Source organism: Nelusetta ayraudi, unplaced genomic scaffold (genome assembly GCF_046127955.1).
Source record: "Nelusetta ayraudi isolate G7.1 ecotype Tasmania unplaced genomic scaffold, CSIRO-AGI_Nayr_v1 ptg000141l, whole genome shotgun sequence".
Taxonomy (NCBI): domain Eukaryota; kingdom Metazoa; phylum Chordata; class Actinopteri; order Tetraodontiformes; family Monacanthidae; genus Nelusetta; species Nelusetta ayraudi.
In genome coordinates, this window is record NW_027466191.1 from 391,727 (window position 1) to 405,255 (window position 13,529).

The 13,529-nt window shown below is 51.4% G+C and overlaps 1 protein-coding gene across 1 annotated transcript in view; it reads right to left on the reverse strand.

Annotated features, from left to right (window-relative positions):
• LOC142879695 (cadherin-18-like) overlaps positions 1 to 13,529 on the reverse strand; it is a 64,357-nt gene that overhangs the window by 30,949 nt on the left and 19,879 nt on the right. Inside the window, exon 3 of the mRNA XM_076013096.1 lies at positions 2,594 to 2,888. Within this exon, the coding sequence (XP_075869211.1) occupies positions 2,594 to 2,888 (295 nt within the window). The remainder of the gene's footprint in view (positions 1 to 2,593; positions 2,889 to 13,529) is intronic.

The following is a 13,529-nucleotide window of genomic DNA, read 5'->3' on the forward strand; positions in this document are numbered from 1 at the left end:
CCGGTGGCCACCAGCCACAATTTAGACGCTAATAGAGCGCCGAGCGCCCCCCCCACACTCTCCATTATGTTTTGTTTATGGAGGAGGCCACCTTTTAGCCATGTGTACAAGCTGCTCCATCTCCGCCCATTAGTCCCAATCACACCCGAGCAATCAGGAGCGCTCGTGTCGCACCGGGCTCGGTCTCGCCTCCTGCTGGAGGGAGCGCTGTTCCCAGAGGGCGGCGGCGGCGGTGGCGGCGGAGGGCTTGGCAGGAAGCGCAGCAGCAATCGCTGTGTCCATTTAGAGATACGCACACCCCCCCCCCCCCCCACGGGCTGACAGCAAAGTGATCCTCGGGAAAAAAAAAATATATGGAAATATATACATATATATATATATATATGTATATATATATATATATATATATATATATATATATATATATATATATATGTATATATATATATATATATATATTTATGCATATATCAGTGCGGCGCCGGATGGGTGGACGGGTGGATGGATTTGTGGGTGGGTTGTAACTTTTGGACGAGGCCTGGCGCGAGCCCAGCTAATCAATTTGGACGGGGAAGAAAGAACATCACAGCCAATTAGCTGCTCAAGTCCCGGACAGCCTCCTCCCTCCTCGCAGCGTATTGACGGACGGACGGACGGAGGGACGGAGGGACGGCAGGGGGATTAGCGCCGCCGAGTGTGAGGACGGCTGATTGTTACGGCCGATTTGACGCAGGCGGAATGGAATGAGACCCAGAGAGGAGCCACTTGCAGCATCGGAGGTGGGGGGGGGAGTGGAGGGGGCGCCAAGGCAGCGGGCTAATTATTCTCCCCTTCTCGCCGTGGCTGACTTCTTCCCTTCGGATTGACGGCGATGACTGATGAAGCATTGAGGAGGGCGAAAAGGAAAATCAAATAAACAAATAAATAAATAAATAAATAAATAACCCCCCCGACGCTCTCATTAAAAGTAAACAGAGGAGGCTAATATGCAGATGACTGCCAGCTCCCAGTTTATTCATTAGCCCAAATTATGCATTTGTTCAAAGATCTCCCCGCGTCTTCGCCCACAAAGTCATGATTTCATTTTTTATTTTTTTGTTTTTTTTGTCAAATTCTGACGGGGGGGGTGAGGGGGGGGGCAACACTTTCATGTCCAAACCCGACTGGAAACCTGAGAGCATTTAAATACCCACCAGCTGCTCCACCCATCCACTCTGCATGTCTTCCTCAGGCCCAGAGCAGCAGCAGCAGCAGGAGGCGGAGGCGGAGGAGGAGGGGGAGGCGGAGGAGGAGGCGGAGAATGAGGAGGCGGAGCTCTAGCGGGAGATGAAGACACGCTGCTCCACACGTCCGTCTCAGACGCTCGCTAAAGTTGTTACGTGCGGCGGTCGCGTCTGTTGATGAATATTCCTCCGAGGTAAGCAGGGAGATATTGACTGTTTATAAAGCAGGCGCCTACAGGTCTATCGGTGGTGGTGGTGGTGGTGGTAGTGTGTGTGTGTGTGTGTGTGTGTGTGTGTGTGTGGGGGGGGGGGTGACGGGTTTGCATATTTAATCCAGTTTGCACGTTTTTCACCTTGCGGCGGCTGCAGGAAGCTCTTCACGTTTCCATGTTTTTTGTTGTTGTTGTTGCCGCTGCCGCTGCCGCTGCTCCCCTCCTCTGCTGCTGCTGAGCAGGATTATGGGAGGCAGACGCACACAGACAGGCAGGGAAAGTGTCAGAGCCGTAAAGCGGCTATCTTTAGCAGCGTTTGAGGCAAAGTCTCACTGACAGCCGCCTGGCCGCCACTTGGACAGCCCACATATGTTCTGGAGGGGCGGCGTGAAATATTGGACGACCCATTGTGCTGCGAGGAAGGAATCCACTGGACCGAGGGGGTGGGTGGGTGGGTGAGGGGGGGCAACAACAACCGCAACAACAAGCAGCCTTGTGGCGCTTTGGGTTTTTTTTTTTTCTTCTTGGCCCGAGCTAAAAACGGAACGCTATCTTAAAGAAATAAAAAATAGACGTTTGCAACGAGGTGGCAGCTGCCTCATAGGAGGAGGACGGAGTGAAGAGGAGAGGAGGGGAGGGGAGGGGAGGGCTGCTGGGAGTGACTGCCTGCAACGTCTTCAGTGCCGACACAATCACAAAGGCTTATATCTGTATTCATGCCGCTGTGAGCAGCACGTTTAAGCCCCCCTGCAGTGTTAATGGCTCCAAAAACAAACCATCGACCAACATAACACCTCCAATCTGAGGCCTCGACCAGCAACCAGTCGCCACCAGCAGTAACCAGTGGCAACCAGTAGCCACCAGCAGCGACCAGCTGCACGCACAACTCCAAATGTCAGAGGTGTTGTTTGGATTGGATTTTTTTTGTATTTTCCCCCACTTCAAGGATGAAAGGGATGACACACTCACTCACACACACACACACACACACACACACAGGATGTCTAAACCGCAAGTGGGGGAAAGGAAAAAAAAAACTCAAACGGTTCAGAGCGTTTTCTCATCTTTGCAGCCATTTCAGTGACGGCTTAGCGGCTGCTGACAGCAAACATTTGAAGCTTCTCTTGGGTTTTTTTTTTTTGGAAAGTCATGACTCACCCACTTCAGACATCTCCGGAACGGCGGCAACAAAGGGTCCGTCTGGAAATTTGGGCGCGTTGTCGTTGATGTCTTGGACTTTGATGATGAATTCCGACTTTGGTTCCAGGGCCTCCTCCGTGTGGCGGTCCAAGGCTTGTGCGTGCAGCACGTAGTGGCCCTTCTTCTCACGGTCCAGGCTCTTGGTGGCGTGAATGTCTCCCGTCACCTCGTCGATGATGAAGATAGATCCGGCGCCTTCGCCGTCCAGGATGTACCGGACGGATCCGTCGCCTTTATCCGAGTTGGAGTGAAGCTGTGGGGGAGGGGGGGGTTAGGGGGGCGGGTGTGGGGGTGGAGGGCAGACAGATAGAGAGACAGCATGAGAGAGCGAGATAGAGACAGCATGAGAGAGCGAGAGAGAGAGAGTCTCGCTTCGGAGCTCAGAATTCACGGCTGCAAAACGTTCCGGCGGCCAGGAATAGCCGAGACTTCCGGGATCCTCGTAAAGCTTCTGAACCACAAGCACCACGTTCTCAGATTATTATTTTTTTCATGCAACACCTCCAAAGAAGTCGTTCCCAGACACATCCCCAGAAAACTGTGTATTTAGCCCCGTGTTTATAGCCTCCTGCTAAAACGCTGGCTTCTTTTGCTTCCTGCCGTGTCTGCGCCTGTGATGTTCTGCATGTTTTGCAAGTGAACACGAACGACAAAACCAGAGGGCGGGGCCGCCTAGAGCTCAGGACGAGGTACCAGTGCCCTTTGTGACATCACAAAGAGCGTTCCGCAAACAGACTCCAATCGTTTGAATGGAGTTTGAAGCGGCTGAAGGCGATTATTGTTAGAAAGCGTGGCGAGAGGGAGTGCTGAACAACAACGTCCTTTTGTAGCATAATATTTTGATTGCGATACAGAAAGTTTTTTAGATCGAAACAGCCGCAAAAAACTAACAGATGAAAAAACTGGAGGTGTTTTCTCCTGAATGTGGAAATAGCCTTGGCCTTTAGCGAGCCGCCGCCGCTGCTTCTAAATGACATTTGTAAATGGGCATAATTGAGAAAATAATCAACGGATTTATAAACAAAATTATTGCAATATTAAAAGTAATTGCCACCCAAGTCGACGCTTTATCAGGATGAATTGCTTCATTTAAAAAAAAAAAATCAGTAAAAAAAAAAAAAAACACCTCCGTGTCATTTGGTGCTCCGCCTGCATGTTGTTCCCACACCCCCCCTGCTGCTTTATTCAAGTCACTGCTGCTTTTTCTCTCGCAGGCTCTGCTGCAGAAACACATCTTTGGAGATTTAAGCTTTTTGTGCGGTGGTGGTGGTGGTGGGGGGGAGCGGGGGGGGGGGCTCCTCACCTCCAGGCTGTTAGAGTTTCCCGAATGAGGGGGGAAAAGAGGGCAAACAAGCCGCTTGCTCTGCAATAATTGACACGCACGAGGAGGAGGAGGAGGAGGAGGAGGAGGAAGAGGAGGAGGAAGATGCGGATCCTCGCTCGGCCGCTGACGCTCACTTTAGGCTTCACGCACGCATTTCCAAAAGCGGGGCAACCCTGTCATATCATCATTGAGATGGTTTCATTCTGCCTCATGAATAAAACATGTCCAGAAACATGGGCTTCATTTTCCTTTCTTTTTTTTCCCATGGAATGAACGAAAAAAAATGAAAAAAAAAAAAAAAAAAATGCTCCACAAAAGTGAACAAGCCTTTTTTTTTTTTTTTTTTTTATTATCTCATTTGGCAACGCAACGCAGCTGAGGAGCTGCATCCAGTGAACGCCGATGGTCCACAGGCCAAGAACCTCTTCAGTGCGGGTTAAAATACACACGTTAACACGTCGAACATTACCAGCGTGCATAATTCATGATGGTGTCTGTGAGGCGAATGAAGAGGGCTGCAAGCAACGAGTCGGCACCGCAAGCAGGGAGGCGGAATAAGAAAAAAGGTGAGACGGCACCGAAACACCAGGGCATTTAGAGGGCATTTAGAGGGCATTTAGAGGGTATTCAGTACCTAGGAACGCTCAACCGTCCAATCAGGAGGTACAATGGCAGTTTTAATTTTGGTTTTGAACATTCCTGGCTGCAAATGATGAGGAGCACAAACAAAAAGCTGAAAACAAAATTACATATTCCGAAAAAAAATAAAACATAAAAAATAAAAAAATCCTATCAAGCAAAACAATACGCGGCTACAGTGCAGAGGCCTGAACGGAAGCAATTACAGCAACAAACGGAATCATGCAAACACAACAAGGGTGCAGCACCGGCTTGGCATGATTGTCGTCAGTTTTCCCGGTGAAGCCGCAGACAGATGTGCAGAAGAGCCCGAAACAGCAGCGGCACCCTGGCTGGGAAAAAAAAAGGAAGAAAAAAAAAAAAACATCTGGATTTTTCTTGCTCATGTGTAAGTTGGTCAATTAAATAGTGACTGACACATTTTTCCAACAACTCTTGTGGGCTCGGAACCCAGTGAACCGCCGAGGAGGAGCAAAGAAGCGGTGCCGGTCTACTTTCACAGCCAGAGAGCCAAATTTAGCTGCGCTCAGTCATCATTCCCTTTGATTTCCATAACCTGCGCCCTGCCACAGACGGAAACACACACACACACACGCACACACACACGCACACACACACGGCCGCTCCTCATCTCTGCGTTACATAATTAATGGTTTGTTTGTTTTTTCCAGGCCCTGCTAATCCGCCGGTGGTCTGACCTCCGTCAGACACGTCTGCTTGGCGGCGCCGCGCCGCTCGCCGGCTTACGCCCGGGAGCCGGCGTGAACATAAAGCGCATTTGTGGCCACCGCGGCGCCGCACGTTTGCGTTACTCAACGAGCGCACGTGGTCGTGGCGCTCGTCTGCAGCTTGGAGGCGACATGCCCCGCTGCTCGGGAACAAATGTTGCTGTTCTCCATCTTAAACTTAATGGCGCCGGTTCATGGTGCAACCAAGAGGGGTTGGTTGGGGGGTGGGGGGTTGGGTGGGTTGGGGGGGGGGGGTGGAATTCAGAGGGGCCGAAAAACACGGAGCTCTCTGGGCCCCAAATTTTGATTAACGATGGCAAGTAATTGACGGATCGATTCCCGCTTCCCCAGCAATACTTTTTATACAGGCAGGAAATTGCATGAATTAGCGCGAGAAATGACCCCCACCGTGACTAATACGAGGATCAATCCACTTCTGTCCGCCAGTGGTTCTCCAGCTCGGGCTCATAAATGGAATCACGCCTGCAGTCGGAGGCTAATTTAGCCATTGACTTCCCGTTGCAGGCGCCAATAAATCACGCGCGGGCAAAGTGCGAGCCAACGATGCACATGGCGGCCGCCGCTTTCCAAAATCTATGGCTAATGAAAGTGTCGGCGGGTTGCAGCCTGTCATGCAAACACTGCCGCCGCCGCCGCCTCTGCCGCCGCCGCCGCCGCCTCTGCAGCAGCAGCACAATATTTTTTCCAAACCATCTGGACTCCAGTCAGGACAACTACAAACAAAACAAGATCAAGAGGCCTGGCAAAAGAATAGTGGAGGACATAAATACCGTGCAGAGAAAAAAAAACCAAAGAGTCAGAGCGGTGCATCACCACCGGCTGCCGCAGTGTGACTCACAATAACTTAATGAGCCAATTAAGGTTTGTCTCAGGGTGGAAGTGCAGTCGAGACGCTGTTTGTTTTCCAGCTCTCTTCTTGTTGCCGCAGATGCTAAAAGTGAGATGAGCTTCTTTGTTTTGTTTGGGTGTTTTGAAGGCTGGCTGAGACTAATTGCTGATGGGTCACAACCACTTTTCCTCCCAAAAGTCACCTTCATTTGTGAAGTTGTGGCCTGGAGCCTCTTCTGTGTTTTCAATGTGACTTTTTTCCACACGGAGGTCAGCCAGCGTGAAAATCCTCCAATGGGATCCTTCATCGGCCAGTCAGACCTCAGAGGACGGAGAGGGCGGAGTCGGGAACCAGGAGGCGTTGACTGTATGTGATGGAGCGTGACTGAAGGCGGACGATACATCGCTCTTCACTCACCCTAAAGTGAATTCCCTGTTCCTCTAATCAAATTACTCCAGGATTCTAAATATATGACGGCGCCGCGCCCACATGTTGCCCTCCCGGCGGAGATATTTTATTTATACTTCATTCATTCTGATCACAGAGAAAATTTCATGAAACTTCTGCCTGGGCGCCTCCGATGAGGCCGACAGCAGCGGGCCTCACGCCGCTCGGGCTCGGAATTAAATGCGGGGGAAAACCGACGGATGGGGGGGGGGGGGGGGGGGGCACGGCTGATGAATGCTAACCAGCTGCCAGTTGGTTGGTCAATAATGGATGCGGGTCATGTGGATCCTGGTCGGACACGCCGGAGATTCCAGGGGAGAATCACGGAGGAGGTTCTGTCAGGTCCACTGAAACGGGCCCAGGGGTGAGAGCCGACTTGGGCGCGAGGATCAAAAAAACCAGCCGCCTCGTTCATCTCACCGTCTTCATTAAAGAGCAGCAGGGGGGGGGGAGAGCCGGCTGGCCGTGTGTCTCAGAGTTTAAAGAGATCAACAGAACCTACGGCTCTTGAAGTCTCTGGCAAAGAGAAAACCCACATAAAACACTCTTTACTTATAATTTCATCACACACCCGCAGGAGCAACCTGTGAGAGAGCCTCTCTCTCCCTCTCTCTCCCTCTCTCGCTCTCTATCTCGCCTTCCCTTTGTCAACAAGCGGCGCTCGGGCTGCGCCAGCGTGCATGTCAGCTTATTGACAAAGTGGGTTTTCAGCTGTTTTGTTCACAAAGTAAACGTCGCTCGCAGCTGAACGCAGCTGCTGCTGCTGGTTCAGCTCGTCAGGTGTCGAGGCTGATTCAGAGTCAAGATCTGAGGGGGGGGGGGATGAGGGTCTGGGGGGGGGGGCTGGATGGATGGATGGAAGAGCTCCTTCAGAACAGATTCTGTTCTCATTGGCATCATGTCACGCGTCTCCAGAGTGAAGTCCGAGTGTCAGCGAGCGACACGGTCCCGGCAGAACAAGCGCTCACGTTTTCACTCCAAAAGCTTTTTTTTTTTTTTTTTTTTTTACCAAAGCAGAGTCTTCTGGCTGAAGAAGAAGAAGAAGAAAAGGGAGCAGCGGCGAGGCAGGCGAGAACTACTACAATTATCTGCCCATGAGTTCCCATCTTCCTCTGGGGTCCGGTCGCTGATACGGATCAAGTAATAGAGAAAGGGGAGAGAAAAAAAAGAACGGCTGGGGCTGCATGACGCAAAAAAAGGAAAAGGAAATAAAATTGATGTGAGTGCGAGCGCTGCAGTTTGTGCAATTGCAGAGAGAAAAAAAAAGTCAGTGACAGACAAAAAAAGGAACATGTACTGTATCGTATGTTGTTCTTACCACTCCAGAGTTAAAGAGTTAAGTATCACGTCAGGACCATTAAACGCTGGCTATGCTAAATGATTTCATTTTACCATCCAAGCAGCTTCTGTTGCTGGAACACAACAATCACGCAGCTGTGTGCGATTGAACATACAGCAGCTCCATGGGGGTGGTAGAGGGGGGGTGTAGCTGCTCACCCGCCGCGAGCGCCGCCGTGGCTCTCAGCTCTTCATTCAGTCGACCAATAGGAGGACGGCAGGGAAACGGGGAGAAGGAAGCTTTGAAGGGAGTCCGGTCGGAGCAGACTTGGTGTGCGTTGGCTGGTTGTCGCTCATTGCAGAGGACGGAGGAGGGCCGCGCTCCATTAAGTGGCGGGCTGATACATTATTAGTCGCTACACAGCTTGACCTTCACATCCCGGCTCCTCTGATTCATCTTCCTGCAGCCACTCTGTTGCCGCGTCCCAGAGTGCATGTCCACATAATGGAGGATGCAGCAGCGGGCCGAGCTGCCCTGTTGTTGGGTGAAGAGCTTCCGTAACATCCGTACGAGCTTTAACGGACCCACTTAACGCTCGGTGCCGGCGAGGAGCCTGGTTTTTTTCTTTTTCTGCTCTCCGCCAACGTGGAGCGATGACGCGCTGGGAAACAAGAGGCCCAGCGGAACGCGGGAGGAGAGGAGAGGAGAGGAGGGAGGAGGCGCAGGAGCGGAGCTCTGCCCCGGTGACGAGTCACGGGATTTCTGCAGCGATAACTGACTGGAGCGATGGGACGACGGCGGTCAGGAGCTTCCAGAGAGGCGTGGAGGCCGATGACTCAGCCGGGCAGGTCTTCAACCTCTGCTGGGATCAGGCTGATGAGTCTTCAAAACCTTCAGGATGAATCCTTTTTAGGCAGTTTTAAGCTGAAGGTGGTCGTCAAGTCATCAGCTGCTGGGTTTTATACCAGCAATTAGCCAACCAGGAGCAGGGAGGGGGGGAGGGTGGAGGAGGAGGGGGGAGGGGGGTTTAAAAAGAATGTTTTATTAAATCTTCCCTCTCTTTCACGTCAATCAGGAGGAATTAATGGCTCCTGAGATGGGCGCGCTTGATTGTGTGATTATAGCTGCACTCCGGCCACGCACACACCCCTCCAATCAACCTTCCAACCCCCCCACACCACCCCCACACCACCCCCACCCTCCATCTCTTCAACTGATTCGCAGCGGTCACAGTGAAGCCTGACGACGGCTAACGACGGTACAACATGGAGCGGCGGTAATGAACATCGGCCCAACAGTCGTCCTCTGGTTTGACATCAGCACAGAGGGAAGGCAGGGGGGGGGGGGGGGGGGGGGCAGCAGACTCCTCCACGTGCACTAATGAGGTGACTGGAGACCCAGAAGCCACACTGTTGGTGGAACTGCTGCTGAAAAGCAGACGCCGTAACGAGCCGACGGGACGAAAGGTGTCGGCAGATCGGCTAAACGTGTCCCCCCCACACCCTCCCACCACCACCACCACCACCACCACTACTACCCTCCCACCACTACCACCACCACCACCTTCCCCAATGTCCCCGGAGGGCTGCGGCTGCGGACCAGCGGCTCACAAGTCGGCCAAAGTGTCTAAATGGCGTCGGTGTGTTTTCGACGGCGCGACAGTGGAATGCACTCTGGAAATTAGCCACGGCTGCACGGACAGCGTCACTCAGCAGAGTCACTGGCTCGGCCTCGTGCCAATCACAGCTGATCAGCTTTAATATCTCTTTCTTTATTCTTAAAAAAAATATATATATATATATATATATATATATACATATACAATCAAATAAATAATACAATATATAAATGTATTATAATATAAATACACTCTGACCAGAGAGCAATTAATACTTTCAAGCAAATAATCCCGATTAACATGTGAAGATGCTGCAATTAATAGTTGATGGTGATAAAATGGATTATTTATGGGCGACTGCCTGGATGAACCATCACTTCCATATGATCCCAGTTTTCTATGTCTCATAGAAATAGAATATGTCCCATTCTATTTCTACGTCTCAATTCCATTTCAAGTCTTCTTTTTTTCTATGATCCAACGGGTGCTGCAGCTTCATAGAGCTCCTTCAAACAGCATCATTAGCCCTCTGTTTAGAGCTGCCTGCTAAAACACTGTGGTTTTTAGTCGACGCATCATGAACACGGGCCAGGAATCAGTGAGCGACCTGGGTCATCACAGCGGGGCCGACTTACACGGCAGTGAATTCCAGAACACACACACACACACACACACACACACACACACAAGCAAAAGACGTGGGTTGCACCTCTTCAGAGCGGCGCACTGTTGTTGGAAAAGCCCAGCAGCAGAGTGACTTCTACATCCTGCCGTGCTCTCCCAACATCTAAAACTCAACCAGCAAATTATTCAACGCGTCTGAAGAGCATCTGGACTGCCAGGAAGCGTTACCAAAAACATCATCACACACTGCATGGCGCCTTGCACACCAGCACAAGCTCATCGACATCCAAACACAAGAGGGGTCGCAGGGATCAACCAACACAGCGTGTGTGTGTGTGTGTGTGTGTGTGTGTGTGTGTGTGTGTGTGTGTGTCATCCTGCCACGACAAAAACAACGACCAGGAGAGGTCAGGAGTTCACTGCGGCTTCTCCACATGAAGTGACGTCCACAACAATGCCAACACTGAATGACCTGGATGGATGCATGGATGGATGGATGGATGGATGGGTGGATGGAAGGATGCGTGGATGGATGGATGGATGGATGGGTGGATGGAAGGATGCATGGATGGATGCATGCATGGGTGGATGATGGATGGATGGATGCATGGATGGATGGATGCATGGATGGATGGATGGATGGATGGATGGATGGACGGATGGATGGATGGATGGATGCATGGATGGATGGATGCATGGATGGATGGATGGATGGATGGATGGATGCATGGATGGATGGATGGACGGATGGATGGATGGATGGATGCATGGATGGATGGATGGATGCATGGATGGATGCATGGATGGATGGATGGATGGATGGGTGGATGATGGATGGATGGATGCATGGATGGATGGATGGATGGATGGGTGGATGATGGATGGATGGATGGGTGGATGATGGATGGATGGATGCATGGATGGATGGATGGATGCATGGATGGATGGATGGATGGATGGATGGTGGATGGATGGATGCATGGATGGGTGGGTGGATGGATGGATGGATGGATGGGTGGATGGATGGATGGATGGGTGGATGGATGGATGGATGGATGGGTGGATGGATGGATGGATGGGTGGATGGATGGGTGGGTGGATGGGTGGTTGGATGGATGGATGGATGGATGGATGGATGGATGGATGGGGCAGGTGACTCCAGCAGTTCAGAGCTCCCAATAAGTCAACGCTGACTTGACTGCTGTCAAGTGTTGAATTACAAGGTCCTGACAAGCAAGAAGCTTCAAGCAAAGACACGGAGAATTTCTTTTTTTTTTTTTTTTTTTAGTCCAAGGCGAGATATAAAAGCATTTCTCTGTCAGGTGCCACATCACCCCAACCACCGCCATGCCGCTGAAAACAGTTATGATAGTATTTACATCCTCCAGCACGGCATGGAAGAGTTCAGCGGCTTGATGAGACACAGAGACACAAGAGAGGAGCAGGAACACGACCTTCACAATTCTCCCTTCAGGTCCGACTTGTGCCGTCACCACGATGCATCATAATACTGCTGCTGCTGCTGCTGCTGCTGCTGCTGCTCTGACACGTGCACACTGACATCACTGCCAGTACTGGCTGCTCAGACAGGCAGGACGCAGCATTCCCTCCAATCTGTTCTGGAATAATTATTTTTTTTGAACTCAAAGTTGTCAATCTCCTTAAAATATTGAGAGATTGAAAAAAAAAACAAAAAAAACATGAGCTCACGTCAGCCGCCCACGTTTTGGCAGGAAAATGTTAAACATTTAGCCGTCATTATGAACTGTCGGTTCCACAATGTTCTTCCTCCCACCAGTGGACGGACGAGGCCGCGGCGCTCGCCGCCTGGTGCTCGCCGCCTGGCGCTCGGCTCCGTCATGGCTCCAGCTCGCTGGAGAAGAAAACCTTCCGCTCTGCGCGCTCTGGTTCGGCGTATGAGAAAGAGTACGGAACAAGAGAGAAAAAGCAAAAAAAAACAAAAGCGGAAGCTTCCGCATGACTATTTTCCCCCCGTACGACTGTACACGCCACCAGACGGCTGCCTGATTCTGTCACAGCACAATCCCTTTTTAGACGCATGAATAAAACATCTAGGCACCTATTTTCTTGGAGGTTGCTCCTCCAAAAACAAGACAAGGAGACAAGGGGGCGCCGGGGTTTTCCTCCAAGCGCGGGGCTGAGCGCCCATTCTGTCAAATCTCAATTATTTACTGCATATTTAAGCAGCAGGCCGGCGCTTTCCTGACCGGGATTCTGCGGATCGATGGTCCGGCCTGGAGTGCATTCATGTTCAGGGTTGACAATGTAAAGATGGAGACGAAAGAGTTGGACTTAAAATATCTCCCAGAATGCCTTCTGATGCCTTCAGTTAAAGTCGTTCCAATCTATGGAGCTTCTTTTCTGTTTTTCCTCAGAGGAGGTTTTGGTCGCAGCTCCTGATCTGAAGCTGATGTTCAACTAAGCCCAGGGTCCGATCCCCGGGGTCTTTCTGCGTAAAGGTTTTTTTCAGTTGTTTTTTTCCCCCCACATTCTCCAATAGGTCTGTGTGGAGGCTCCTCTCCAGGCTCCTCCCACGGTCCAGAGTCGTGCAGCAGAGTCGAGGCTGAGAGGAAACATTTTGTCTGTAGGAGTGAAGAGTGAGTGTTCTGGGGTGTCAGGGTGGGATCAACTTCCAGCACGCCCACAAACCTTGAGTGCTGGGTAGGCCATAGACAGAATGGATGGATGGAGGGATGGATGGATGGATAGAGGGATGGAGGGATGAAATGTTCTTCAACCAGCGCCATAACGTCCTCGGACTAAAGGAAGCCTGCGGCCCACACAAACTGCACAGCGGCTGCAGAGCTGCATCTCTGTCAGGCAAGCAAAGCCTCCTTGCAGCAGAAGTCAGGGCTCTTTGTTGGACAGAACACCCTGAGTCACAGGGGGCAGATTTCAGACCAATGGTAGGAGGACTAAGAACAACCTAAGAGAGAGAGAGAGAGAGAGAGAGAGAGAAAACAACAGACACGGCATTGGGCTGCCGTCTCCCTCCTTATCAACCCGCTGCAGATGCTCCAAAGCTCCAACAACGAAGTTGGAGCAGAAGACGCTCCGGCGCCAGTCGCATTCAGTCAGGATTTTGAGAAGAAGCGTTGCGTCCACAATAAATATATTGCGGCTGAGCGTGTAAACCTGGTGGAGGCTGCGGTGGGCGGCGTGCTGATTGACAGCGGGGACATTCACACCTCCCATCAGGGAGATCGGCCCGTCTGCCGTCTCCGGTCTGGACCAGCGCTCCCGACTCGCTGTCACCCCCCCCATCCCCGCACACAGAAAGGTGTCACTGGGGATTATGGGATACCTCCGGAGGATTAAAAGAATGTTCCTGACAGACTGGCCGCCGCTTGGCTTTATCCCCCCC